The sequence below is a fragment of the Labeo rohita genome, chromosome 7, assembly GCF_022985175.1.
Source record: "Labeo rohita strain BAU-BD-2019 chromosome 7, IGBB_LRoh.1.0, whole genome shotgun sequence".
Taxonomy (NCBI): domain Eukaryota; kingdom Metazoa; phylum Chordata; class Actinopteri; order Cypriniformes; family Cyprinidae; genus Labeo; species Labeo rohita.
This window is the reverse complement of record NC_066875.1, coordinates 28,336,580-28,362,921: the sequence shown is the minus strand read 5'-3', so window position 1 is coordinate 28,362,921 and position 26,342 is coordinate 28,336,580. Positions and strand designations below refer to the sequence as shown.

General features: G+C 35.9%; 1 protein-coding gene across 1 annotated transcript in view; it reads right to left on the bottom strand.

Moving 5' to 3' along the window:
- galr1b (galanin receptor 1b) overlaps window positions 1-26,342 on the bottom strand; it is a 37,569-nt gene extending 11,227 nt beyond the window's left edge. The window contains exons 1-2 of the mRNA XM_051116159.1: window positions 25,381-26,342; window positions 21,660-21,725 (exon numbers count right to left, since the gene is read on the bottom strand). Coding sequence (XP_050972116.1) covers window positions 21,660-21,725; window positions 25,381-26,037 — 723 coding nt within the window. The 5' untranslated portion in view covers window positions 26,038-26,342. The remainder of the gene's footprint in view (window positions 1-21,659; window positions 21,726-25,380) is intronic.

Here is a 26,342-nt window from a genome sequence, read left to right as displayed (position 1 = left end):
GTGCTACGAGCACAGTATAACGACTGACAGGAGAGGAAGATTCGTTTTTACTGACAAATGGACTGATAACATCTCATCTGACCGGAGTTCACTGCTCTACTAAAGCTTCTTGTCACCGCTACTGTTTCCGCACTTGTTTGACTCACACCTGCCACTGAGGCTGTGTATGATCTCTCCTGATGATGAAAATTATGTAATACTTTGGCCTTAAAGCATGCAGTGCCATCTGATGTTAAAAACTAAGAATCAGAATCTATTAAAGAGAGAATCGCGACGCATTCGGGAAATCGATCGAATCGATTTATCGTGACAGCACCATGCTCCGTGACATTTTAAAATAACGGACCATCTGCACTACACCTAAACCCCGACAATAAAACAAAACAAAAGCAAAAGTGACATAAAACACAATTGCAAGCATGCCATTTTAGCTTGTTTTTCGATCTCTCATCTTTCATTGTGAGTCATGTTTTTCACAGGATTCGTACCCAAGGAATCCACAACCTAAATCCAGTTCTGTGTCGGCTGAGCTACTGAGTAAGCTTGTTACATCCAGTGTTGTATCGCTACATGATTGCCTAATCCTAACCCTATTCCTAATCCTAACCTCTCCCCCATACCTAACCCTAAACTTACCAATACTAGGGAATTAATAATCTGGCAGGGGTCAGAATTTGCACAGCACTGAAAAGTGAAACATATGGAGCTATAATCATAACTGTGTATGAAAACAGTTAAAAATGCTCACTGTTTTACCGCCTCTAGTGTTCATTTCTGTTGGAAACTGCAGTGATATTTACTTATTGGTACGTATTTTGTGTACAGGTACGTTTTCGTCATCATGAGATCAGGTAGGTTAATAGTGAGAACTGGATCTTTAAAATGTGACCGCAAATGTTTAAGGAAAATATGTAATTTAAGAGTTTAATGGAGGTATGTTTTTCTCTTAAGTGAATTTATGATGATAAAAATGAATCTTTGGCCTTTAAACACTGCTTTTCTTGCCTTCTTCCCAAAAAACAAACCGATATGGTGCCTCATATACACCCAATAACAACAAACCAAACCCAGAGACACAGACATTCCTTTTTGAGGGAAAGACATACAGAGGAAAGACAAAACATTACAATGTTTTGATTTGATTCTGAGACTGGAGTATTAGATTCATTAAATTAACGAAATTATAAAATCATTAAGATGAAGTCAGAGATCTCACATTTACACTGTATTTAAAAATAGATCTTTCATGTGCAAGAAGAAGATACATTAAAATCTGCATACAAAAATATATCTTAGAATTATTTTATATTGAACAGTATTACTTCTATGTGAATAATTATTTTTTACCAGTACTTTTACTTGAGTAGAGTTTTAACCCGCCCTTATTCAAATTTTAATTAAAATCTCAGTACTAACTGGCAATTTGAGACACATACAGAACAACAGTTAAAGCATTAAGGTAGAGTGACTGTATATTAACATCTGTAATGGAATATACTTAAAATTACGTTTTGAAGTTTTTATGTTAGTGCTATGACCTTGATACCATTAGATCCTTTCAGCTCTGTGCACTAACAGAGTGAGGAAGAAACAGAGAGGTATTGCTAAGTAAAGGGCTATTCACACAGAATGCATTCTTGCGTTTAAAAAGCTAGATGGAGCAGAACAGAACAAACCGCAGGTGTCTCAAAATGCATTTTTAAAAGCTGAACTGTTTTTAACAGAAGAGTCTTGTCAGGTTTATGCATCTTCAAATCTTGCTTCAAAAATAATTACAACAACAATACCAATTACATTGTCTGTGACTTGTATTTCTTTCTACCGCCTGCTGTTTACCTGTTACTTATAGTCACCTTCATTTCAGACCATTAGCCATTAAATGCTCTGTGAACACCACAGGTATCATGAAGGTCACAGGCCTGGAGGTGCACCTTTAATTTAACAGAGCTGAGTGCTCACTAAGAACCGGCTCACTCACAGCTCCGTTCAGGTTCATTTTGAGTTCGTTTCGATTTAGATGTGACTGAAAGTGATGCGTCTGGGTGAGTGAGTTGTCCATCCATTTCCACCAGCGTGACCTTTTTTACAGACAAATGGGTGGGTATTATCAGCCGTGGATAGCAATTCACAGAAAACTCAAGGAGAACACAATAAGAGATGCTGCCCCCCAAGTAAGCCTTCTTTACAGCCTTCTTATCTGAAACAAAATGAGAAGAGTTAGTTTTGGCAGCAACATCAATCCATTGATCTCAAAGGAAATGGAATCCTTGCTGTGGTGTGCAACACCCTTGTAATGGGTCTCCCTTTGATGTGGCTGCTAGCTCAGACTATTGTCTGTTGAGGAGCAAGCATCCCTTGTTTCTACTTTACATCAGACACACACTAACGCTAATCTTTCACTTTCTCATTCTTAATCTTTTGTCACAGAATGATTTCATCTAAAGCTAAAGTAGTTCATCTCTTTTTATGACTGTGATATTAATGATGTGAACAGTGTGTACAGCATTAAACTGACCAGCAATGCATTAAACTAAGATTTGAACTAAGAGCTGAACAAGCTCCGTTATTTTATTTGTATGACCACCTTTGATAGCAATTTTGTGTGTACATTAACATTATACAGTTTCACAGGGCTCTATGCTTACTTAGGAGTGCTTTATTCTGTTAAGCTAACAGAATAAAACAAGTAGAATAAGAATAAGTTACCTGTCAAATGAAATCAGTATGAACAAAATTAATTTGTACTACAGAGGTGGCACAGAAGAACACAAAATGGTATTTTCATGGCGTGAGTGCAATCAAATTCATAAATTCATGTTAAAATTAATGTTTTAAATATAACATTTTGAATACAGAAATTAAATGAATTAAATAATTGAAAAGATACTTTAAAAACAAAACTAAGTCTGCCAGTAGGTGGAGGTCAATGATTTAATTACTGAATCATATCATTCATTTGATTCGATTCATATAAAAAACGCACTTTCATTCATAAACCAAATATGCTGAGATGCGCAGCGGCTCAGTTGTGACTTGTTTCAGACTATTTCTGACGACAAAATAGAGCAAAATCAGGCAACAGTGTTATAGTCAGACAATGCAAGTCATTTAAAGGGGTCATCGGATGCTAAGTTCACTTTTACATGTTGTTTGAACATTAATGTGTGTTGGCAGTGCATGTACAAATCTACCCTATAATGATAAAAATCCATGCAGTGGTTTTTAATTAATCTGTAAAAATAATATTCCCTTTTTCAAATCGAGCCATTCTCAAATGGCTGTCGTTGTGGTGTCACACCGACAGAGGCCGCTCCCACGATAGTTGATTGACATGAGCGTCTTACCTCAGATCAGCTGCCAGAGTCTGTCCTCTTTGTTTCGATGCCAGAGCAAGGATGTAAGTTAGACAAGAATATCTCCAATTGAGGTGTTGTGTTACTGGATGTAATAATGAACATAGTGGTCGTCATTTACTCCCGACATCTGAGCCGCTGAAGATGCAGTGGATTACGTTTGTTTGTGAAGGGAATGCGCCTCCCGATCTACATATATCCATCTATATTCACGCAAATCATTCATGATCCAGCTTCGCTTACAGCAGAAGTGAGTATAAGGGTTTTTTTAAGAATCTTTGTGATCGCCTTTCCTAATAACGTGCTAGTTAGCAAGTTTAGCGGCTAAACGTGGCTAAATGCGGCTAATGTAAACAGGCGCGTCTATCCACAGAGAGAAGAGAGGGGCGGGGCGAGCAGAGCTCATTTGCATTTAAAGCAGCCTCGACCAGAATGAGATGATTTTTGCAGAGCTGATTTTGGCAAGGTAAAAAGGGTGTTGTTTTACACTACCATTGAGAATTTTTAACCAAAGTATATTATAGACCAGGGGTGGCGAACTCCGGTCCTGGAGAGCCGCAGCCCTGCAGAGTTCAGCTCCAACCCTAATTAAAACTCACCTGACTGCTGCTTTCTAGTAACACTTCAGACCTTGATTAGCTTGTTCAGGTGTGTTTGATTAGGGTTGAAGCAAAACTATGCAGGGCTGCGGCTCTCCAGGACCGACGTTCGCCACCCCTGTTATAGACTTTTCATTAAGACCCTAAAGAATCATATTAACTTGTGGAAAATGGACATCCGATGACCCTTTTAATATTAACTCCTTGTTTATTTAACTGTTGTATTAAATCAATATCTCATTTACAAACTCCCTTAAAAATGATCAAAAGCAGTCACTCATTTTAGTTCACTGCGATCTCACAAAGTTCCATTATAATCAACGAAGCTCTCTACACTGCACAGTGAATCTCTTATTTACACTCTTTACACTTTGTTTTGAATGGATTCGTGAGATATGTCTGTGATACATTCTGTTGCAAAAACACGTAGAAACCTTTGAAGTTCCCCTTAGTGCAAACCCAAATATGCAGATCGGTTCAGTCGCACACCTAAATATTTTCTCATAGTCGCACGCAGTAGTTCTCAGTCACAAATGCGACTGAAATGGTCGCACTGTAGAGCCCTGGTCCACAATCAGTACAATGCTCATTTAATCAACAAAAAGCAGTCAAGAAGAGCCGCTAAAAGTAGCGTGAACCAGGAACAGTCTTGAAATGAATTCTAGCAAATTCCAGCTGAAAGCCAAGCCATATTAGTGCCCCCGCAATGAAAAACGGCCCTTATCATGCTATACTGTAGGGATGTTCTTCACACAGTAATGTGTTTTGTTAGATTTATGCCAAACAAAATTATTGAGCACAGAGGGAAAGGATCAGATTTTAATTTGAAAAGAATTCCTGTGGAATGATTTAATAATTTAACGTGATATAATGTGTCCAGGCCCTTACACAATAAACCAGAATAATTTATGAGATCCTATTTTCATAATCCTTTAAAGGAGTTAAAGTTAAACATATTTGGAATGCTATCTGTGACGGAAGGGATCAAGCATGAGATTGACTTGAGATCTGAATTCTCTCCCTTGGAGTACTTAATAAAGAGAATATAAATAGAGGAGGAGGAGGGAGAGACGCTGAAGAATTATCAGAGGCCTGAGGTAAGCGTCTATTTATATACTTTCATATTATGATTGATAGAACATGATAAGATTTGAAGAAGTTTTGTTTACCAAAAGTCCCAGGGTCCTGAATATACTATACTGTTTAAACATAGCTGGGTAGAAACTGATTACATGTAATCTGTATTACATAATCAGATTCCAAATATTAAGGACTTGTAGATAGATTAAATTACTATTTAATTATTTTAATATACTCACAATCAGACTACAGTTACTTTATGATTACATATTTACACAATAGCAATAAATTATTCATAATTTATTGATTCTGCATACTTCCTCTTTTTTATCTTTTAATTTTTTTTTTCTAAAGCAGCCTACTGCTTACATTCAGAAAGTCTAGGTTTTGTGGACATTCACACAAAGACCTTTTGATCACTGGATTTACAAAAATTGTTTCAGGGTTAAGAAGTGTTTCAACACTGATTTTTATTTAAATGATTACTCTGTAGGTTAACCATGTATTTCTATGTCTCTGGAAGGCTTTTGTCTTTCAAACACATTAAAATACACAAATTTACACATTATTTGAAATCTGATCCTTTTTTACCTAATATATAAATAAATATTTTAATAAGTATCACATTTGCATGTTCATTGGTTACTCTGACATTGGTTATGATCACATGAGATGCAGGTAAACAAAATATTCTCTTTTTTTTTTTTGATTGATTTTAAATGATTTTGATTTTGTAAGATTTATTTAATTATTAGTTTTTCATTAAATTCACAAACCCCCTGCAGTTCCTTCACAAAAACCAGTATGGGAAACCTTGACATAATATAATGTTTAATAAACTTTATGCTGTTAATAGCAACAAATTTAATATATTTTCTTACTCTTTGTATTTTCATATCAATATGGTACAGTATTATTCTATTTAAATCAATGTGATAAACAAGTTGGGTCAAAAGTAATCTAAAAGTAATCAAAAATTAGTCCGATTATATTACTTAAAATGTGTAATGTAATGGATTACGTTACTAACTACAATTTTTGTCACGTAAATTGGAATCAGTAACGGATTACAATTTGTAAGTAATCTACCCAGCTCCGCTATCTAAGAATTATACTATCCATATACTATCTAGGCATTTATAAAATGCACAGTTCAGAGTCCCGGTTCAATACCAGTTAATCTCTATCAACAGCTTTTGTGGCAGGTTGTAAATTACCACAGAAAATTATTTTGACTGATTTTGCAGTTTGATCTCCAGACAAAAACCACATTTACAGTAACGCACTTACAATGGTAGCAAAGAGCAATGCGTTCCCGAAGGTTTAAAAGCAGACACACAAAGCTGATATTTCTGTTAAAGCACATGTATTAATTCTGCTGTACAAACATGTGCTGTCTGAAGTGTTAAGTTGCTAAATCATGCTTTTAGTGCTGGGACTATTTATATGGTCATGGCAAAGTTGAAGGATTAGATATTACTCTGCACAAACAAACAACATTGGTAAATGATTTTATCACGATCTATCCAATTCGTTTTTAGTTTTTACAAAGTGAAGTACAAGACAAAATGATTTTCTGTGGCCCAGCCTATTATTTAGCTAATTTATTTGCCATTTTGACAGATAACAAATGATTTGACAATGGAGAATACATATTTTGTCTTTTTGATTTTTTTTCCACCAAATTTTAAACTACTGAAATGCGATCGTTTAATTATTGAAATACATTTTCGTTTTATTCCAGCATTAAACCTATATTAGTCTACTACAAAATATGACTTTAACACAGCCTCTCGTCCCCCTTACTGCAATCAGATACCAGCAGATCGATAAGTTCAAAGCTGAATGGATGGCAGCACAGGACAAAGAAAGTCAAATTACAAGTAGTATATTTGGCACCAACTACGCAGGTGAATAGAAAGAGAAACGACACGTGTTGACACAATCAATGGGGAGGTCTTCATCTTGATCAGCTCGTCCCATCAAACTCTGTGAGTTCGAAAACTAATCTGATGCTTTTAGTAGGACTGATGAAATTTTACTGACCTATTCTACAACATTATCTCTTAAAGTGCTCCTATTATGGATTATGAAAGGTTCATATTTTGGTCTTGGGAGCCCCCAATAACAGTTTGACATGCATGCAAGGTCAAAAAACACTTTGATTGTCTTATAATATGCATTTATTTGCTCAACGACTCCCAAACGGTTCGCTCAATGATTCATTTCCTCCTTTGTGAGAAGCTAATCTGCAGTGACTGGTCAGATGACCCAGTCTGTTGTGATCGGTCTACTGCATGCAGCGCATGTGGGAAACAGATCGCCCATTACCATTGCATTAAACACCCAAACAGCCATGGTTTATGCGTTAGCCCAATGCAGAATCGTATTGTTAAAGCACTGCAGTTTGTACACCAACGTATTGCTATTCTTTATCATAACTACAAGTGATAACAACAACAAACATCCGCTATTCATTGACACATTTCAAGAAAATTCGTCGCCTTAGAATTATGGTTCTATCTGCATGTAGAGCACTTTTGAGATACTGAGCTTCAAAGTTTTTGTGTTCCATAGACTTCTGTAGATAAAACTGTTTTTGTTTTCTAAAAAAAGACCCACAGCTTACAAAATAAACATCATATAATGTAAATAAGTTGTCACCGAATAAGAATATGTGAATAACTAAATTTTGACAGAAATGTCAAATAGAACTTTATAATTCTAAGGTGATAAATTGCGAGTGAACGGATATTGCTGTTAGCCGGTTAGCACACACAACTAAATACGGATTTTGCATGCTGCAGAGTACATGAGAGCAACAATTTTTAAAGGATTACTCCACTTTCAGAATATAATTTCCTAATAAATTACGCACCCCCATGTCATCCAAGATATTCAGTCTTTCTTTCTTCAGTCGAAGTTTTTTCAAGAAACCATTCCAGAATTTTTGTCCATGTAGCTTAACAGACTGAAGGTTAAAAATGCAGTTTAAATGCAGCTTCAAAGGGCTCTAAATGATCCCAGCTGAGGAATAAGGGTCTTATCTAGCAAAACGATCTCATTTTCTTAAAAAAATATATATATATTTATACACTTTTTAACCACAAATGCTCATCTTGTCTAGCTCTGCACTCCGTTTCAAGACAGTTAGGGTATGTCGAAAAACTCCCATCTCATCTTCTCTTCCAACTTCAAAATCATCCCACATCATTGTTTACCTTTTTTTGTAAAAAGTGTTTGACCCTTCTTGCATGGTCCCTTCTAAACACTGGGTTGGAACTTCTGCAGCAACGTAAGACAATTTTGAAGTTGGAGGAGAAAATGAGATGGGAGGTTTTCGACATACCCTAACTGTGTTACACACTGCATGAAAGGTAATTTTCAAAAATCCATAATAGGGGCACTTTAAAAACATGAGATGCAGCACAATAGTAACTGCAGAGCCACAATGCTGATGAATGGAAAACAAGTCAGGATCTGAGGAGCGAGAAGCTGAAAAAGTTACAATATTTAAAGACATATTCACACAAGATTACCAGTAAAGTCTGAATGTACTGTATGAAGGGTGCTATAGGTGATATAGGACAGTATTGACCCGGATTACACAGACTACACATGCACAACGCAGAGATGAGACAAGATGAGCATTTGAGGTTAGAAAGCATATACATTTTCAATTTGTTTTGAAAATGACCGATCATTTCGCTAGGTAAGGCCCTCCTTCATCGGCTGGGATCATTTAGAGCCATTTGAAGCTGCATTTAAACTGCATTTTGGAAGTTCAAACTTGGGGGCACCATTGAAGTCCGCTATTGAGAGAAATCCTGAAATGTTTTCCTCAAGAAACATAATTTCTTTACGACTGAAGAAAGAAAGACACGAACATCTTGGATGAAGGGGGTGAGTAAAATATCTGTAATTTTTTGTTCTCAAAGTGAACTTCTCCTTTAATAAGCCAATTTTTTTTTCATATTTATAAATTGGACACGGTGACAATGTGCTGCTTTGAATTATCTGTCTTTTGTCTGAAACATTTAATTCAGCATTATATAAGCAGGATTGTAATCAAAGTGGAACATGAAGCATATGCTGATTTTTTTATCCTTGAAGTATTAAGAAGATTTTTAAAACTTAAATGTGTCCTTTTAGTCTTAAGCTGGTCTCCATAATCAGCTTTAGACAATGAAACATGCAATCAAGAATAGACAAAAACCTCTAATGACAGTAAGCGTTTTAAGTAAAAATGGTTTACAGTAGTTGCAAGTAGCTGTAGCTGTGAATCAGTCACTTGAAGTGACAGTGGAAAAAGAGCAGGGCCAGGATTAGATACAAGTGAATAAGACTTTTGAGCATCTGTTCTGCTTTGAGAGAATTAGAGTGGTTTGCTCATCAGAGATTTTATCATCTTTAACAGAGGAGCAGATGTGTTTATGCTAAAGCTTTTTTTCTCAATTACTCTTTAACATTTACACACATACACTCTCTCTTTCTCAATAGCTTGCCAGTATTTTAACTTCAGCTGTTCTTTCTCAACATCTCATCCAGCTTTATCAGTTTCACTGAGCCAGGACCAGCAATCATACACAAAGCTTTGCTCGCAATGTGCATTGTAGTCTAATATAGTTTAGATTTATTGTACACTTTGTAATGCTGTTAACATTATTGCATTTTGTAACATTTATTCAGACAAGGGTAAGAGATGCTTGTTAATTTACGAGCTCTTGTGTCATGGGCTATTTATGAGGGTAATAATGACAAGAGCAATCACCTGGGAGGGAGACCAGAAATTACAGAGGGCTCACGTAACAGAAAAGTCATCTTTTTGGATGATTTAGCATGTTGTTTAGCTTTTAAAACAAGCATTTGTCTTTGCCAATGACCACAGGACCACACCTTTTTCCTAGAGTCTGGACTTGAAAAATGAGATTGACTCCTTCAGTGTTCCTAAAGGAATATTCATACTTTAACAAACTCTCCCAGATCTGTAATGTCAGCAGAATGTGGACAATTCTGGACCTTACTGGACCTCCCGGGTTCTTTTCAGAAAAGCAAAACAATGTTGTTTAAACTATTAGAATGTCCTTCTCGTCGTAATTATGACCTCACATTTCCTAATGTTGAAGAAAAGTGAACGAAGCTGTCATTCCATCTACAGTAAAAACACTGACAAAAGAATCTGACTTTTAAATATTACTTGATTCTATACAGATAATAGAATAAAGCAATCATAATGTACAATATCCTTCATAATGACATTTTCTCCTCACCTATTTTATGACATTCGTGACATTTGGCTCTGTCACCCAAATCATAATTAAAATCTTACTTTCCAGCACTTTATCAGAGGTAGGCAAAGAAATTACCAAGTTTAATAGAACGTTTGACAGACACCTGCCACAGATTTTCTGCTATGCTGGTGACCAGATTAAAATAATCTTTTCTTTTCATAATTAAAATTAAATAGTTACATTGAATAATTTTGCAAACTTTAACAGAAAATAAATAAAACAGTCAGTGAAGAGATAGACCACCTTTTTCTGGGACCGATTTTCCAGTGGTGTAGGATTGTGCTAGCTACTGTGATAATGCCCATCATAATCACAGTAGATTCACCACATGAGACAAGCATAGATAGCCCAGCATTCAGAGCTTATAAGACAATAGAATGGAAGAATAGAACAACGGGCCAAGAATCTCTAAAAATTGCTTCCAAAATGTGCTGGCTATGAGTAAATCCCAAGTCTATCCATGCCTTCTGTTTGCAAACCTTTAATAAATCCTCACTCAGGCCAGTCCTGTACAGCTTCACAGGGATCAGACAATATCTGTGCAGAATTTTATATTGACTATTACACATAACAGACACCGTCCTCTTGTCCACTTCACAATCGCAGGCAGACACAGCATAACAAAATAACTTGCACAAAGACACAGAATAGTATAGATAGTTGATTTTTTCTCTTCATTGTTGTTTAATCTAACATTTGAGGATTTTGAGAAACTTAAAAACACACAAGATACATCACCAATGCTGTGAATTTCACAACTGATCCAGTATACTGCTTTTTTTTTAGCTAACAGAGAGTTTAGGATTGTGCCAAAGAGATGCATAGTGCTGTTGCTATTGTGAAATTTCTATAATTTTATGAATCTGCACCCAATCTTTCCTGCATAGAGACATAATGGGACTGCAAGTATTGACCTGGTCTCTCGCCAGTGTGAAAGAACTTGATTTGAACCAAATGGCCAGGTTAGATCTCTCTCTATTGTTACCCAAAAGAGACCCTTGTGATCTGTGCACCGGCGCCAGGAAAGTTTAGCCATTTCAAAAGTCAAATTGCACAGTTCACACAAAAGAATCAAGTGGAATGGTGAAAAGGGAGAAAGAGGGGCAGCCACATCACTGCATAATATGGTGATATATATGCAATAGAACGTTACTCCTCCAAACCCTATCTATATTTTCTGTATGCAAATTAATTTTCATTTTACACAGCAGCATTGTAAGACAGGGCACTAGGTCCAATGCAACACTCTAGAACATAATAATTCATAGAAGACTTTGAATAAAAAAGAAAAAAATCTATACAGGAATATGATTTATGATAGTGGGAATAGTAGTAAGGTTGAAAGGACTATGCCAGCATTCTTATTATGATTTTATATTCACGTGCTCCTGTAACTGTTAAATAAGCTTTTAGCTGATTTTGTGTTTATATTATTGCTTATACAATATGTCTTCAATTAATTGTTAGCAACCATATTATTTTCATTTTATTTGTCCTTGAGACAACCCCCTAAAAACAGTTACAAATGCCAATCACATAGGAAGGAAAGGATCCCAATTTTCATTACAAAGCTGCACACGGTGCAGTGAATACCTATGAATGAATTAAAAATATCTTAGTCAAGCCCCTTATCAATTAATGACAACATTTTTCTTGCACATATATTAGTCTCAGTTATAAACTGTGGAAACTTAGTTTTACAGTTACAGCACAACGTATGTGAACCCTAACTATGTTTAACTGGATTTCTACATAGCGTAATCTTTCAACACAGCTGGCATAAACAAATAAACATTTTCATGTCTTTAGTGAACATATGGTGGAAAAATTCACAATGCAATGGAAAATGGAAAAGAACGGGGACCTTGGATTAAATAACCGATTGTGCTTTCTTCAAAAACATGACATCCACCAAACATTTTCTATAATCAGACCTGCACAACTGTTAGTTTTGCACCATCTTTCAAAACAACAGTTTAAATTCTGCTATATTCTTGAGTCGACTGGTGTAAATCACTCTCTCTCTCAAGGTCATGCCAAAGCATCTCAATAAATGTGAAAATCAAGACTGGGAAACTCAAAAAGGTGCACTGTCTTCAGCTGAAGATATTCTGTTGCTAATTTACAGTTGGTACTTACTGCTGCTTTAGAATATCGTTCTGTTAAATCACCCAACTTCTGTTGAGCTTTAACTGGTAAACAGATGGCTGCACATTGTCCTGAAAAATGTCCTGATAAACCTAGGAATTCAATTTTCCACTGATGATACAGCAAGCTGTCCAGACCTTGAGGCACACAGTTTTGTGTGCGTGATTTTTTTCCAAACAACTCAACTTGGTTTCATCTGTCGACAGGATATTTTTCCAGCAGAACTGTGAAACAACCAGGCATGATTTTGCAAACTTTGAATGTGCATAAAAAATTTATTTATTTTTTTTTGGAAAACAGTATCTCCCTCCGTAGTGTCCCATAAACACCATTATTATTTAGTCATTTAAACTCCAGGACTCCTCTGACCCTTACTAAGTATTCTAAGCTGTGGTCATGAAGGACATGCACTCCTAGGGAGACTAGCAAAAGCACGGAACATTCTCCATTTATAGATAAAGCTTTTTGTAATACTTTTCTAACCATTTCTAGCTTTTCGCAAGACAACAATTCTTAAAGGGATAGTTCACTCACAAGAGTTTTAATTTACCCACTTTTAATGACTTGCCAATCCTGTGATTGTATTTCTTCTGTGAACACACACACTTCTAAATTTTCACATTATTTTTATACAACTAGTAAGTTTTTAAATGTACAATTTAGACATTTTTAAGAACTACCTAGGCTCATTGAAAATATGAGCCTCTATATACTTTTATACAAAACTGAAAAAACACACCTGTACGTATGAATCACTGCAGCTTCCAGTTGAAATGAACACTGGAGGCAGTAAAACTCCAACAACTTTTATTCCATTTCACACAAAGTATGATTTATACACAGAGTTTTAATTAATAAAGCCTAATTGTCTCACAATCACTTATGATGTTTTGATTTTTAACATCCTGCACAATCTGAAAATGTATACTTTTGAACATTGTCATCACATATACAACTTCATATGCATGAGTTTACTCGGTAGCTCACACGATACGTTGTTGCACTTTAGTGATGAAGAGCTTCGGTACGAACCCCGTGAAACTATGGATCTACAAAACAGCCCAATCTGCATAAGGAAGTTAAAATAACATGGCTGCATCAACAAGTGTGTTTTTATATATCACTTTTGCATTTGATAACACTATTGGTTAGGTTTAGGGTTAGGTTTGGTGTAGGGGATATTTCCAACACGCCAGAGCATTAACCTTTAGCGCCGCTACACGGATATTTGAATTCCGAACAGCCGCAATATATACCTCAAGCAGCATAAAAAAAAAATCCAGCGATATGTGCCTGTACCAACGTAATAATGGTGCCATGGTCACGTATAGAACACGTGTTTTACTGCCACTCGGTGTAACAGAAATGTATATGGGGGCGCGTATTTTCATGAGCCTGTGTTCTTGAAGAATGTAGTGGTCTAGTCAACATTGGACTCTGACTGCCATTGAGGGATGGTTTGTTTCAGTCAGTGCCTCTTGTGAATAGCACTCTCAATCTTTTATAGATCAGGTTAGCTCTGACCAACACCTCCAATCTCCTCATTGATTGCACTCCAGGCCACTTGACTCTTGACTCCAGTTTTTGGAGTAGTTATTAGTCTAGGACGGGGGTGTCCAAATCTCTAAACTCTGCAGGACGTTGGCCCCCGCAGAAGCAGAATTAGACACTTACACACTTTTTTCACACTGTACTCTAAATGTTTTACACAGTGTGCTTAATGGAAACATATGATAGCATATCATATTTCTGTATGATATTGTTTAAGCAGCCTGGATTTTTCTACTGCTGCAATTTTATACCAATACATGCAGAAATACTATATATGTAACATAATATGCTGTTTTTAAAGCAAGTCCACTATTTCCAGCACCTTGTTGAATCTATGCCACAAAGAATTAAGGCAATTCTGAAAGCAAAAGGGAGTCTAACTTGGCACTAGCAAGGTGTACCTAAGAAAGCGCCCAGTGAATGTATATACAATGTATATCATGAATGTAAACACTACATTCCTATCCTATAACTGTCCATATTTTTTTATTAACATTTTCTATTAACATTTACTGGAAGTACAATTTATGAATAACATATTTACCAATTTAATGAGAAGCGTTTTATATTAAAGGCTGAGTTCACTTCCAGAAATTTCCATTAAAAATTTCCTTATAATTTACTCACCCCCATGTCATCCAAAATGTTCATGTCTGTCTTTCTTCAGTCAAAAAGAAAGTGAGGTTTTTGAGGAAAACATTCCAGATTTTTTCTCCATATAACAGACTTCAATGGAGATCAGAAAGTTTAAATTGCAGTTTCAATGCAGCTTCAAAGGGCTCTACATGATCCCAGCTGAGGAATAAGGGTCTTATCTAGAGAAACAATCTGTCATTTTCAAAAAATTTAAAATTTACATACTTTTTTAAAACCACAAATGCTTGTCTTGCACTATAGCTCAACCTTACTCATTATGTAGTTACGTTGGAAAGGTCACGCACAATGTAGACGGAAGACAGTGTTTACAAAGCTAACGTGTAAAAAAAGTCAAATGCCCTTCACACAGAAAGATAAAACAATAATGAAGTTGGAGGAGAAAATGAAATGGAGTGTAGTGTATCCGTGTGTTTTCCTCAAAAACCTTAATTTCTTGTCGAGTAAAGAAAGAAAGACATGAACATCTTGTATGTCAAGGGGGTGAGTAAATTAGACTTTAAAGTTCACTTTATTCTGGAAGTGATGATTTAACTAAACTGCATCCTAACACCTAATTACTCTATCTCTAAATTTTCTTCTGTCCTTCATCTGTCCAGAAACAAGTAAACAATTCAAATGTGATGGTAATGGAAAAGTGTTTAGTTAAACAACAATGCATAGTATGTGCTTTAAAATTAGGTATATAGTACAAGAAGAAAGCAGAAATCTGTGATATGAACTGAGGAGAGTCCACACAGTGAAACTGCTGCAAACAGTAAGCCCACCTGGGGCAATCTGTGGTAAAGTCTCATATATTTCCACTAGGACTGAACCCTATACTGTTTTTCATGTTGAGCTACTGCCTCTGTTTAGCTAGAGCTAGAGAAAGAGCACAGTCCAGTACAGAAACAAGTAACTGTACTATAGAAGTTGACATACAGTAGCAGTTCAAAACACCCTCAGGTCAAAGGCTGAGCTGAGACAGACAGATGTATGGCAGATGTATGACAGACAGATGTATTAGCAAGTGCCACAGCTGGTTTGAAGGAGCTACAGTCAATATCTTCTATCCAAAAGGAGAAATTGACCTCTAACACCTCCTATCTCAACTCACTGATTGCACTTCAGACTACTTGACTCTTGACTCCAGTTTTTGGAGAAATTATTAGTCTTGGACAAGGGTGTCCTTTTGTTCCTGAAAAAAAATTCTAGGTGAAGTCCTACTCTACATTTCACTCGGATATAATAGAGAAGAAGCAATATGCAAGAAAAGTTGTCACAATTTCCATTTCATGCTGACTTTAATATAGAACCAAACTGATGTGTGCTCATCCAATCAGATTTAAAAGCCAGAATTGTATTTTATAAAACAGTTCAAGTTAATAGACTGAACAGATACCTCTGTTTTGTGAAATTCATTTTAGAAAGAGAACCAAGACGCCAAACAAATTCTTACTAATGTAATTATTTCGTTGTTTTTAGCATTAGAGGAAGTATCTACATAATTTTCCAGATAAATCCACACAATTATTTAGCTAACAGCATTGACATTTTTGTCTAGCTTGTACAAATTTTAATGTCTAAGACTTTTTGTACCAGCATTAGATGGGCTATGACTGCACCTAATAGAGACTACACCTAATTAGTCCTGACAGGCACCATCTTTTCTAAGTGCATATGAAGACAGTATTATGAACTTATTCCTGACAGTGAGTTAGAATGCAATATAACGTAAGAAATGCATTTTGCACACACAATTTCACCTACCCACCAAATGAGGCAGCACACAGCGCTCCAAAAATAGTGTACTCATAACATGAATAATGAAATGTCAGTCAAGTGTATATTGTAGTGTATGTGCATCCTCACATCTAAGATGAAACTGTCAACTTCCAAACCACCCTCTTTTGAAAAGATTACCCTTATCAAAATGCGGGCATAGCCTCTGATGTTTGCTGGTCCTCTGAAATTGGGATTGAGAAAAGAATCCCTGCTGAGTCCTCAGAGTGCTTTTTTCTGTCAGATGTGACCAGCCCGAAGGTGAGTGTTAAGAGCCCGCTCTGTTAGAAAGCCTTAACATATTCTCTACAACTCATGTTGGAATAAGCAATGCAGCTGCCCACTTACCAACTCAAAACAGTTCACTTTTTGTAGGGGATTTTGCACCTAGTGACTGCTTTTGCTGAAAATTAGCCACTATGCAACTTTGCATGCTCACACTTAACCTAGCATGCTACTTATCAATTGTTCCATTTTTTTAATGCTTAACACAATCAATGAACAAACAAAGCAACATGGTGTGTGTGACTCTGTGTATCAGTGGTTGAACTTCATCAGCACCACCAGCAACCTGAGTTAACAACCCTATCAGTTCCCTTCCCAACCTTTGGGAACAACAGATAGTTTGGGTTTTGTCAATGACACAGGTTCTCATGGGTTCAGAAGTGACCAGTGAGCTTTTCACCACTAATTCACCCTGAAGAACTACAAGCACTATTTCCAGCAAATCATTTTTTGGTTCTCTCTTCTGTTTTTCCTCTGCAGATACAAAAGCACTTACATTAGCAAAACAGAGACCGTTGCCCGTGGTGACCATTTACATTCACAGGGTCATAGACACGGTCGCGCACCAGCCCGTGCTTTTCAAATTATTATTGAAATCAGGTGATACTAAATCTGTGGAAAATCTCTAGCTTTAACCAAGGTGGTATTCGAGACAGATATTCTTGCTTCTGACTGTAATGACCATGTGACCTTGAACAGAAAAGCTTGTAATTACCAGCAGCACTTGAATATACCCGCTCTCAATTATTTAGTGTTATATGTACACACTTACAGTTTGCATGATTTGAATTGCAGAATGTTGAAATATGATAACTGGCCCTTCTCTAAACTCCACTCACCCTTGGTTACTGTTGGAACAGTATGATTTTCAGTCAAATATACCCATAAAGACCCAAATATGTATTATTATATATTGTTTTTTTTATGTAGGTTATGCTGGCATAAACTGATTTTTCGATTTTTAGGATGATTTTTCTTATCTGTCACTTTCTTTAAATAATTCAATTAGGCTATGTAGTAACATGATTAGAAACACTACAATCACTTGAATCAATGTCAATAAAATGAAAAGACCTTAAATTACCTCACAGCAAATGTTCATTTGGAAATTAAGGATCATGACAGTTTAACTCATAGCATGAACATTGTAGTGTTTATTTAAAGATTTGGAAAAGGACAAAAATAACACTCAATAACATCTTTGTCCACTTCCAGAACAAAAATTGACATATAATGTACTTACTCCTTGTCATCCAAGATGTCCATGTCTTTCTTTCTTCAGTCGTAAAGAAATTATGGGTTTTGAGGGAAACATTTCAGGATTTTTCTCCATATAATGAACTGATATGGTGCCTAGAGTTTGATCTTCCAAAATGCAGTTTAAATGTGGTTTCAAATGATCCCAAATGCAGTTGTAAACAATCCCAGCGGAGGAAGAAGGGTTAATAACGATCTATTATTTTTATAAAAATAATACAATTTATATACTTTTTAATCTTAAACGCTTGTCTTATCTTACTCTGCCTGAACTGTTTTTGTTCTGGTTCATGACAGTTAGGGTATGTCGAAAAACTCCCATCTCATGTTCTCCCTCAACTTCAAAATTGTCCTACATCACCGTTTTACCTTTTTTGTTGAGGGTGTTTGATCTTTGCATCTTTACTTCTGCAGCGATGTAGGATGATTTTGAAATGATTTTTGAAGTTGAGGGAGAAAATACGATTGGAGTTTTTTGACATACCCTAACTGTCTTGAGCCAGAATACTTCAGAGAGAGCAAGACAAGATGAGCGTTTGAGATTAAAAAGTATATGAATTATATTATTTTTATGAAAATAACCAATCATTTTGCTAGATAAGACCCTTCGTCTAAGATCATTTACAACCGCATTTGGGATCGTTTGAAGCCGCATTTAAACTGCATTTTGGAAGTTCAAAAATCGGGGCACCATAGCAGTCCATTATATGGAGAAAAATCCTGAAACGTTTCCCTCAAAAAACAATTTCTTTACGGCTGAAGAAAGAAAGACATGAACATCTTGGATGACAAGGGGGTGAGTACATTATCTGTAAATTTTTGTTCTGGAAGTGGACTTCTCCTTTAAGGTGGTGTTTAGCAAAGGGTCAATTCTGCTGATGAGAAGCAGAAGGAGGCTGGAAAGAAATGGACAAAGAAAAGGCATGATAACCAATAGAGATCACTGAAAAATTACTGCATCTGGCTGTCTTATCTGGCTGTTTAGTGTAGCACTGTGACAGCATTGACCCTCAATTAGGGCTACAGATAACAATTGTAACAATGAAGGACTCAAATAACTCTGGATAATGGGATTATGGTTTGCTTGCTTTCTTGATCTCTGTCCACTAATGTGGGAGGGGGTCTTTAAATTGAAACAGCAGACCTTTTTTTATTGAGTTACTAAAGCTGTTTTGTTCACAAACCTTCTGTATCAAGACACATTTTAGGCAAATTTACACTTCCACTCATTGCAGTATGTTCAGATTATGATTTGGATTGTTTAAAAAAAAGCATCTGCTAAGAAGGATAATAAAAAATATATGTTGGCACACTGCACCTGGTGTTCATTATGCACTGAGCTACTTGTGATGTTACATTAAATAGATCAAAGTGCATGGTGGGTAATGATGACAAATGATGACAAAACAATGCCATGCACTCCAGAAATGTCTAATATAACACTCAAAAAAAAAAAAAAGATTTTTTTTTTTAAACTAATTAAAATTGCTTGATTGACACAATTTAAGCTCTTAAGAAGTCCATTCAAACTAATTATTGTGTATATGAAATCAAACTAAATGCAATAGCACGTTAGCATGTATGGCTGCACGATTAGGACAAAAATCATAATTGTCGATTATTGCGATTATTAATTACGATTATCACAATTTACATTGAATGATGTTTTGAATAGCTTTGAAGCGAAGCTATTTTTTTCATAGTTTGAAGCAACTGCATGCCATATTTTTTTATAGTTTCTTCTTTAAATATTAAAAAAATAATAATAAAAATGTAAAAATTAAAACAATGAAAAAATAAAACCTTAATATAACCTGTAGGTAAAACAAACACACTCTCACACACACACCTTAAGCAAGCGGAATAATGTAGGGATTTATTTATTTTTGTAACTGCACCTGTGAACGATTACATAATTGTTGCATCTGTAATTGTAATCACGATTAGAAATTCGATTAATTGTGCTGTCCTATTAGTATAACAATTTTACTAAATGTAATGTATGGGACAAACAAGAAGTGACTTTTCACTGCACTTCATATGCAAAGCTATGGCTGTCCGCCCACAACCTCAGCACAAGTCAGCTCAACTCTTCCACTCAATGCTAACCACACAAAAACACTGAAATAACAGACACTCTTCTAAATCTAAAATATAAGTTTGCTGTATATTCAAAATACTAAATATTGCTATACAGTCAAGTTTGCAGTGTAAAAAAGAGGCCAAAGTCAGCATTCATGACTATAAACTAATTAAGCTTGAAAATTCCAATTTAGAACTTTTGTATTCATGAAATTGTTTCAGCCCTATCCACAAAAAACTAAATAAACAGAATATGAACACTTTAACTATTTCTCTTTAACAATGACTTGTACTCTCTTGCTGTATTTCCCATCTCTGTTTTGACGTACTGTCAGACGTTTCTTCAGACTGAACATTCTTCCTTTCACAATGCATGATGTGAGATAGAGATCACTTTTTTCATCTTCTGTATAATTGACTGTCATGAAAGCTGACAAATTCATGTTCCGAAACAACATTTTCCCCATAATACCCATGAATTACTACATCAACTACTATCAAAGCATCCAAGGTTAGTGACTTGTTGCTATAGATACAGACTGTAGATGCTGTGAACACCTATTTTTCTCACATTAAAGGTCAAATTCACCTCAGCATAAAAATGACTGTCTTCAGGTCTACTGCATTTTATGTGTGAGATCTTGAGATCCCAACATGGGTTAGGATTATATTGCTTTCACCAATGTGTAAAAGCATCATTAGAATTCCCTTCTGACTTCAGCCACCCCATAACATACCCCTCCTACTGCTCCAGGTCCAGTGCAAAAAGGATGTGTTGGTCGCCAATGGTTACAAGAGACCACTCTGGAGCGCTATTATGGACCATTAACTAAAGTGAGGCGCTAAAACCACAGATGCAGTGGTTTCTGACATACACTGCTTGATTAAAACTGACAATTTTATGCATTTAAAATATCTGATTTGAAAGTCAATATGTCTGAAATGCTCAGGCTGTGAACTATTAGGGCTCTTGAAGCATGTCAAATGTTGTTTCTGACACGCATGAAAATGAACTGTAAATACTAGCCAGAAATCCTATCAAAGGGTTTAACACATTACAGTATATTTAGGTAAAATCTCAAAGTGGCACTTATTGAAAAGAAAACAAGCAAAACACTTCACAAAATGCTTTGATAATAGATATAGGTTTGAAAATTAATATTAAATTATTTAGACACTTACTGGTTGTCAAAGGTGGTTACTCTCTTCTAGAGCTGTGAAAAGCACCAGCATTTTTTGTTTTCAAATGCCAAATGGTTTGTCATTTAGCTATAAAGGCAAGGAAATCCACACAAGTGTGGCTAAAGTTTCCAAATTCATCTACACTGATTTGCTTATATCAGCCATGAATGTTTATGAGGTCTGTCATGCTCTACTAACTTTCATACCCAAGCATGCATTTCCAGAACAAATACTGAACTAATACTAAAAACAGCATCAAGATCACTGTGGTAATACACTTTAGCATGCCATTATATCTTTTAAAATCATACAAAAGCTAGTTCTACAGAACATAATGTGAAATAAATGATGTCAAAACCAGAAAAAACAACACTTATGCACAAAGTATATAAATAAACAGACAAATAATCTCTTACCTTTCGCTTTGACCTTTCAGACTTCTTGGACATATTTTTAATTTTTTTATGAAGATGGTACAATACCTGAAATTCAAAGAACACGTCAGATTAATGCCTAAAAGTGTATACCATTACTCACCCACCATTAATGATAAAAAGAGCAAAGAGTGATGGCAGACATTGTGTGGCTAGTGTTCTGACACTTCTCTGGAGAGAAATGACAGACTATAGAGAAATGATAAACTATAAGACGTTACAGGATTGACCAGTCATTGCAGCACTGCAGAGACACATTCATCATCATGCTCCTGTCTAACAATAAGACAAATTAAATACATTGATCTACATTAAATAAACTGAGTAAACACTAACTCACATTAAACATAATAAAAGTAGTCTATTGTATGTTTTGTGGCATTCATCTAAAACTGCAAAACAAAAGCCATACTCGAAACTACTCGTAAAGTAAATGTTCAAAGACTGCATGAAATCTGCTGAAAGGTACAGCTTTCTTTCCTGTGTTGATGCATGGTTGATTCCCCAAAGTATGTTTGTGCAAAACAAATCTCTATCTAAAAACTAAAAAAACAATTGGTCGTACATTGCAGTCATTAACTATAATTGTTACGTGCCACTCAACTGACCCTTCACAAAGACTGACCCCCCTTAGGTACTGTTGTTACGTCCGACAAGCCATGGAGCTCCCACGCTACACATCATGTTTTCACGCAATGAAAAAAAATACATAGCGAAGCAAAGAGGACACTAACAATGCACCGACAGACAAGACACTGCAGGTTACTTTTGGTATGAAACAAAGTCTCAGCTTTCAAATTGTGTCATTTTTAAGAAATTCAAACAATAAATACCGTTTTGTGTCTCTTCAGTGTGTCATGACAGAAGGGGTGTTTTTTTGGAGATGCCATAGAAGAACCATTTTTGGTTCCCCAAAGAACCTTTCAGTGAACAGTTCTTAAAAGAACCATTTTGAAGAACATTTTAAAACTCTAACAAACCTTTTTCCACTATAAAGAACCTTTCCTGCATTTGACAGGTTCCATGGATATTCAAGGTTCTTTATGCAACATTGATGCCAATAAACAACCTTTATTTTTAAGAGTGTAGTTCGAATTTAATCAAATTTATGGTCCAAAAGGCAAAAACTGTACATTTTAAAATGCATTTATCAGTTATTATTGTTAATATGTCGGAATATACTACACTGTAAAAAATAGTGAAAATGCTACAGTAAAAACTGGTTAGCAGTACACTGTAAAATCCAATAGTTTACCTTACTTAGATATAATTAGTTATCTTTACTTAGTTGCTATACTTACTAGGTTTTATTAAGTTACAGCTACTTTCAAGCAAGTAAAACAATTTACTTACTACTTTGAGTGACGCTTACTTAAAATATTCAAGTAGCCACAAAGGAACCAATGACATTAATAAACCAGTGAGAGGCAGCAGTGCACAAATATTTTGCTAATTTGCAAAATAACAACAGAAGAAGAAAAGCATTTTTTTTTGAGGTGGCAATTGTTAATCTGCAGTTATTTTTCACTAATTACATTCACTCATTTCCCAAAGTCATCTTGAATGTTGTTTCAGTACAACTATATATTTGAGAGAACATCACGTAAGCTGACTTCATAAATTGATGTTGATTTTCGTAAAAAGTTGTTGGTGTGTCTTATTTTATTTATTTATTTATTTATTTTTTACTTACCATTATAGTGATTAATGTTCCGTTTGTTTGGGCACTTGGAACTTTGTTTTTCTTACTATGATTTTCTTCCTATTGATGCAGCAATGCAACATGAAGTCATAGTTTTTGATTTCAAAGGAAGAAAAGTAATAAGTAAATTGCTTTTAGAAGGTATCCTTCTAATTCTGATATTTTGGTTAGCTAAATCTTTTAATTTTTTAGCTAATGTATTTTTTATATTTATTAATGGTGTTTTACAATTTTTATTGTTCTTCATAAAACACCTTGAGAAGCTTTATTGGGTTGAGACAGTCCTTTAATATTGTGGTAATGTGCTAAAATCACAAACTTCAACATTTAGCACATGAATCACAACAATGGTAACAATTCAATTTTATTTATTTTTACTAATTGTGACAATAACCATTATATTATTTTATTTTCTCTTTTTGTTGTGCTACTACTGACACAAGTCAGTAAATAAAATTAGCAAATAAAAACAACAACAGTAAAACAAAGCAATTGCATAATTTATTCATGCCGCAATGCACTCTGGGAGTCAGTGAGTAGCTATACTAAGTCAAGCGTAAGCCTAAAGTAAATGATTAAGTACCCCCTACAGTTCTTTTTTAGTTACTAGAACTCTCGTGTAAGTAAACTATACTAAGCATTTGTCAGTACAACATACTATTCCTATTTCACTTTACTTAGTTTTTTTAAGGCAATTGGTTTGCATGCTTTTTTTAAGTAAGCCCAACTAATTAGATTTTACAGTGTAAGTTTCTGTACTATATATTGTGCATAACTGTGATTACATTTAGTGTAATTTTACAGTAAAGTACTGTTAAAATAACAGTTTTTGGAAGTGAAAATGAGCAAGTCATTGTATAATTCAAAGTGAAAAACCGTAAATTGACATTCTCAGAATTCCCTGCATGACACTTCACACTTTGTTGAAATAACTGTTTCTCCTTAGTTTTTTTCTTATCAGATGTGTACATTAGGGATTTAGCTGACATGTAATGTTGTCAAACGAATGTTTATTGCATTAATTCAGTATCATGTGTGTTACCATAATGGTGTTGAGTATTTCATTGAATGACACTGTGCATTTCCCTCCTCAGCTGGTGGAAAAGCTGCTTATGATGAGCTTTGGTTCATGTGAATTATTATTATTATTTTTTTTACTGTGAATTTAAGTTAAGGCGGTAAAACCTAAAATGTTGCTACCATATTTTTTAAGATGAAGTTCTGGTAGCAACCACAGCAGTGGGAATTTTACCATAAATGTCACGATTTTTTTTTTCTCTACAGTGTAGCAGATGGACTTGGATTGAAAGACACAAAACTCTCATTTTTATTTCAGAGTGCATTATCATAGCCATATTAAACGAGGGATGCAAGGGTTCTTTTTATTTTAGCTAAAAAGCCGAGCCTCAGAGTAGAGATCACAGTCCAAGCGTGGTAATATCGACTGTTAGTCATAATTCCACAATTACAGTATCTCAGTCTCAGGTGAACAGATATGACTTTCTACAATGAGGTCACTGCACATGAGTCTGGAAAAGAATACTCTCAAATGCTCAGTGACGCCTGCGTGAGCTTAGACTACTGTTTGCAGGGGGACTTTATCCAAATCTCCGAATCCAAACGGGAGAAATTCTTAAGTATACACCGACCTCTCTGTGTGGGCGCATGGCCACCTGTTGCATCCTTGACCCGATAGGCTAAATAAAACGCGAATGCTCTCTAAAAGTTTGCGTGCTATCTTGGCCATAGTGGATTATTATATTACCCGTTGTAATAATCATGTGGACACCACCAGCTGGAGAAAGCGCACACACTGCAAGTCAGTTCGGAGTAGGCTAAACAAACAAGTAGCTTCAATTTAAATCCATGTAATAATTCCCTAAGCGCTCATAATAAAAAAATTCTCATTCTCACACTTTCATTTTAAATGACAAAACAACTGATTAAAAGTGAACTGTTGTACTCATGCTACCTGGATAGTTCGTAATGTCGATTCCTTACCTTGGCATAACAGCATGTGATCAAAACCAGCGGTAACAGATACCCTGTCACGAGAATAGTGACTTTATAAGTGTGCCTTGCCACCCGTTCTGTCCATATCTCCCAGCAGAACGTGCTATTGGGAGCCGTGGGGTGATTCGTCAAAATTTGGTGCTGCGCAACCGGGACCGCAAAGACAAACGAAAGCATCCAAATGACACAGACGCCAATGAGCGCATTCCTCCGGTTCCGAATACACGGGGACTTTTTGGAGAGCACCACGGCAATGTACCTGTCCACCGACATGGCCACAAGGGTGAAAATGCTCACCAGCATGCTGACCGTGACAAAATAGTGCACAAATTTACACAGAAAAGCCCCGAAGATCCACTCGGGAAGAGAGTATATGGTGGCCTGAAACGGGACGCAAAACAGGAGGAAAGATAAATCTGCTATACTGAGATTTAGGATGAAAATGTTAGTGGTACTTCTCGAGCGCCTCGACTTTATTTTCCCAATGACAACCATCACTAGAGTGTTCCCAATGATTCCCAAGAAAAATATACATCCAAATATGACGGGCACAATCACTACCTCCGGACCGAAACTGTCTGTCGTGTGGTTCGTGTCCATATGCTCCTCTGTCCAAATTTCCGTTTCATTTCGGGATAAGCCCATGTTTAGCCTACAAGGATTCAAGAAGTCCGGTCGAAACAAAAAAACGTAAGTCCGCTCAGACGCACAGAACAATCATTCCCCAGTTTGGTTTCTCATTTTCTCAAGTTAGCGTGCGCTGACAAATCTTTGGCTCGTTTGTGGAAAACTCCGGAGGGCTGGGAAATGCACCGGCTGGGTGTGAAACACTAGTGACAATGCACATCATACTACACTGGCGCGTACTCTTTCCCGGCAAGAAGCTGGAACACTGACACGCGCTCAACGCGTAAAGTTTCCGCCCGGAAGCGCTTAAAACGACCCTGTGT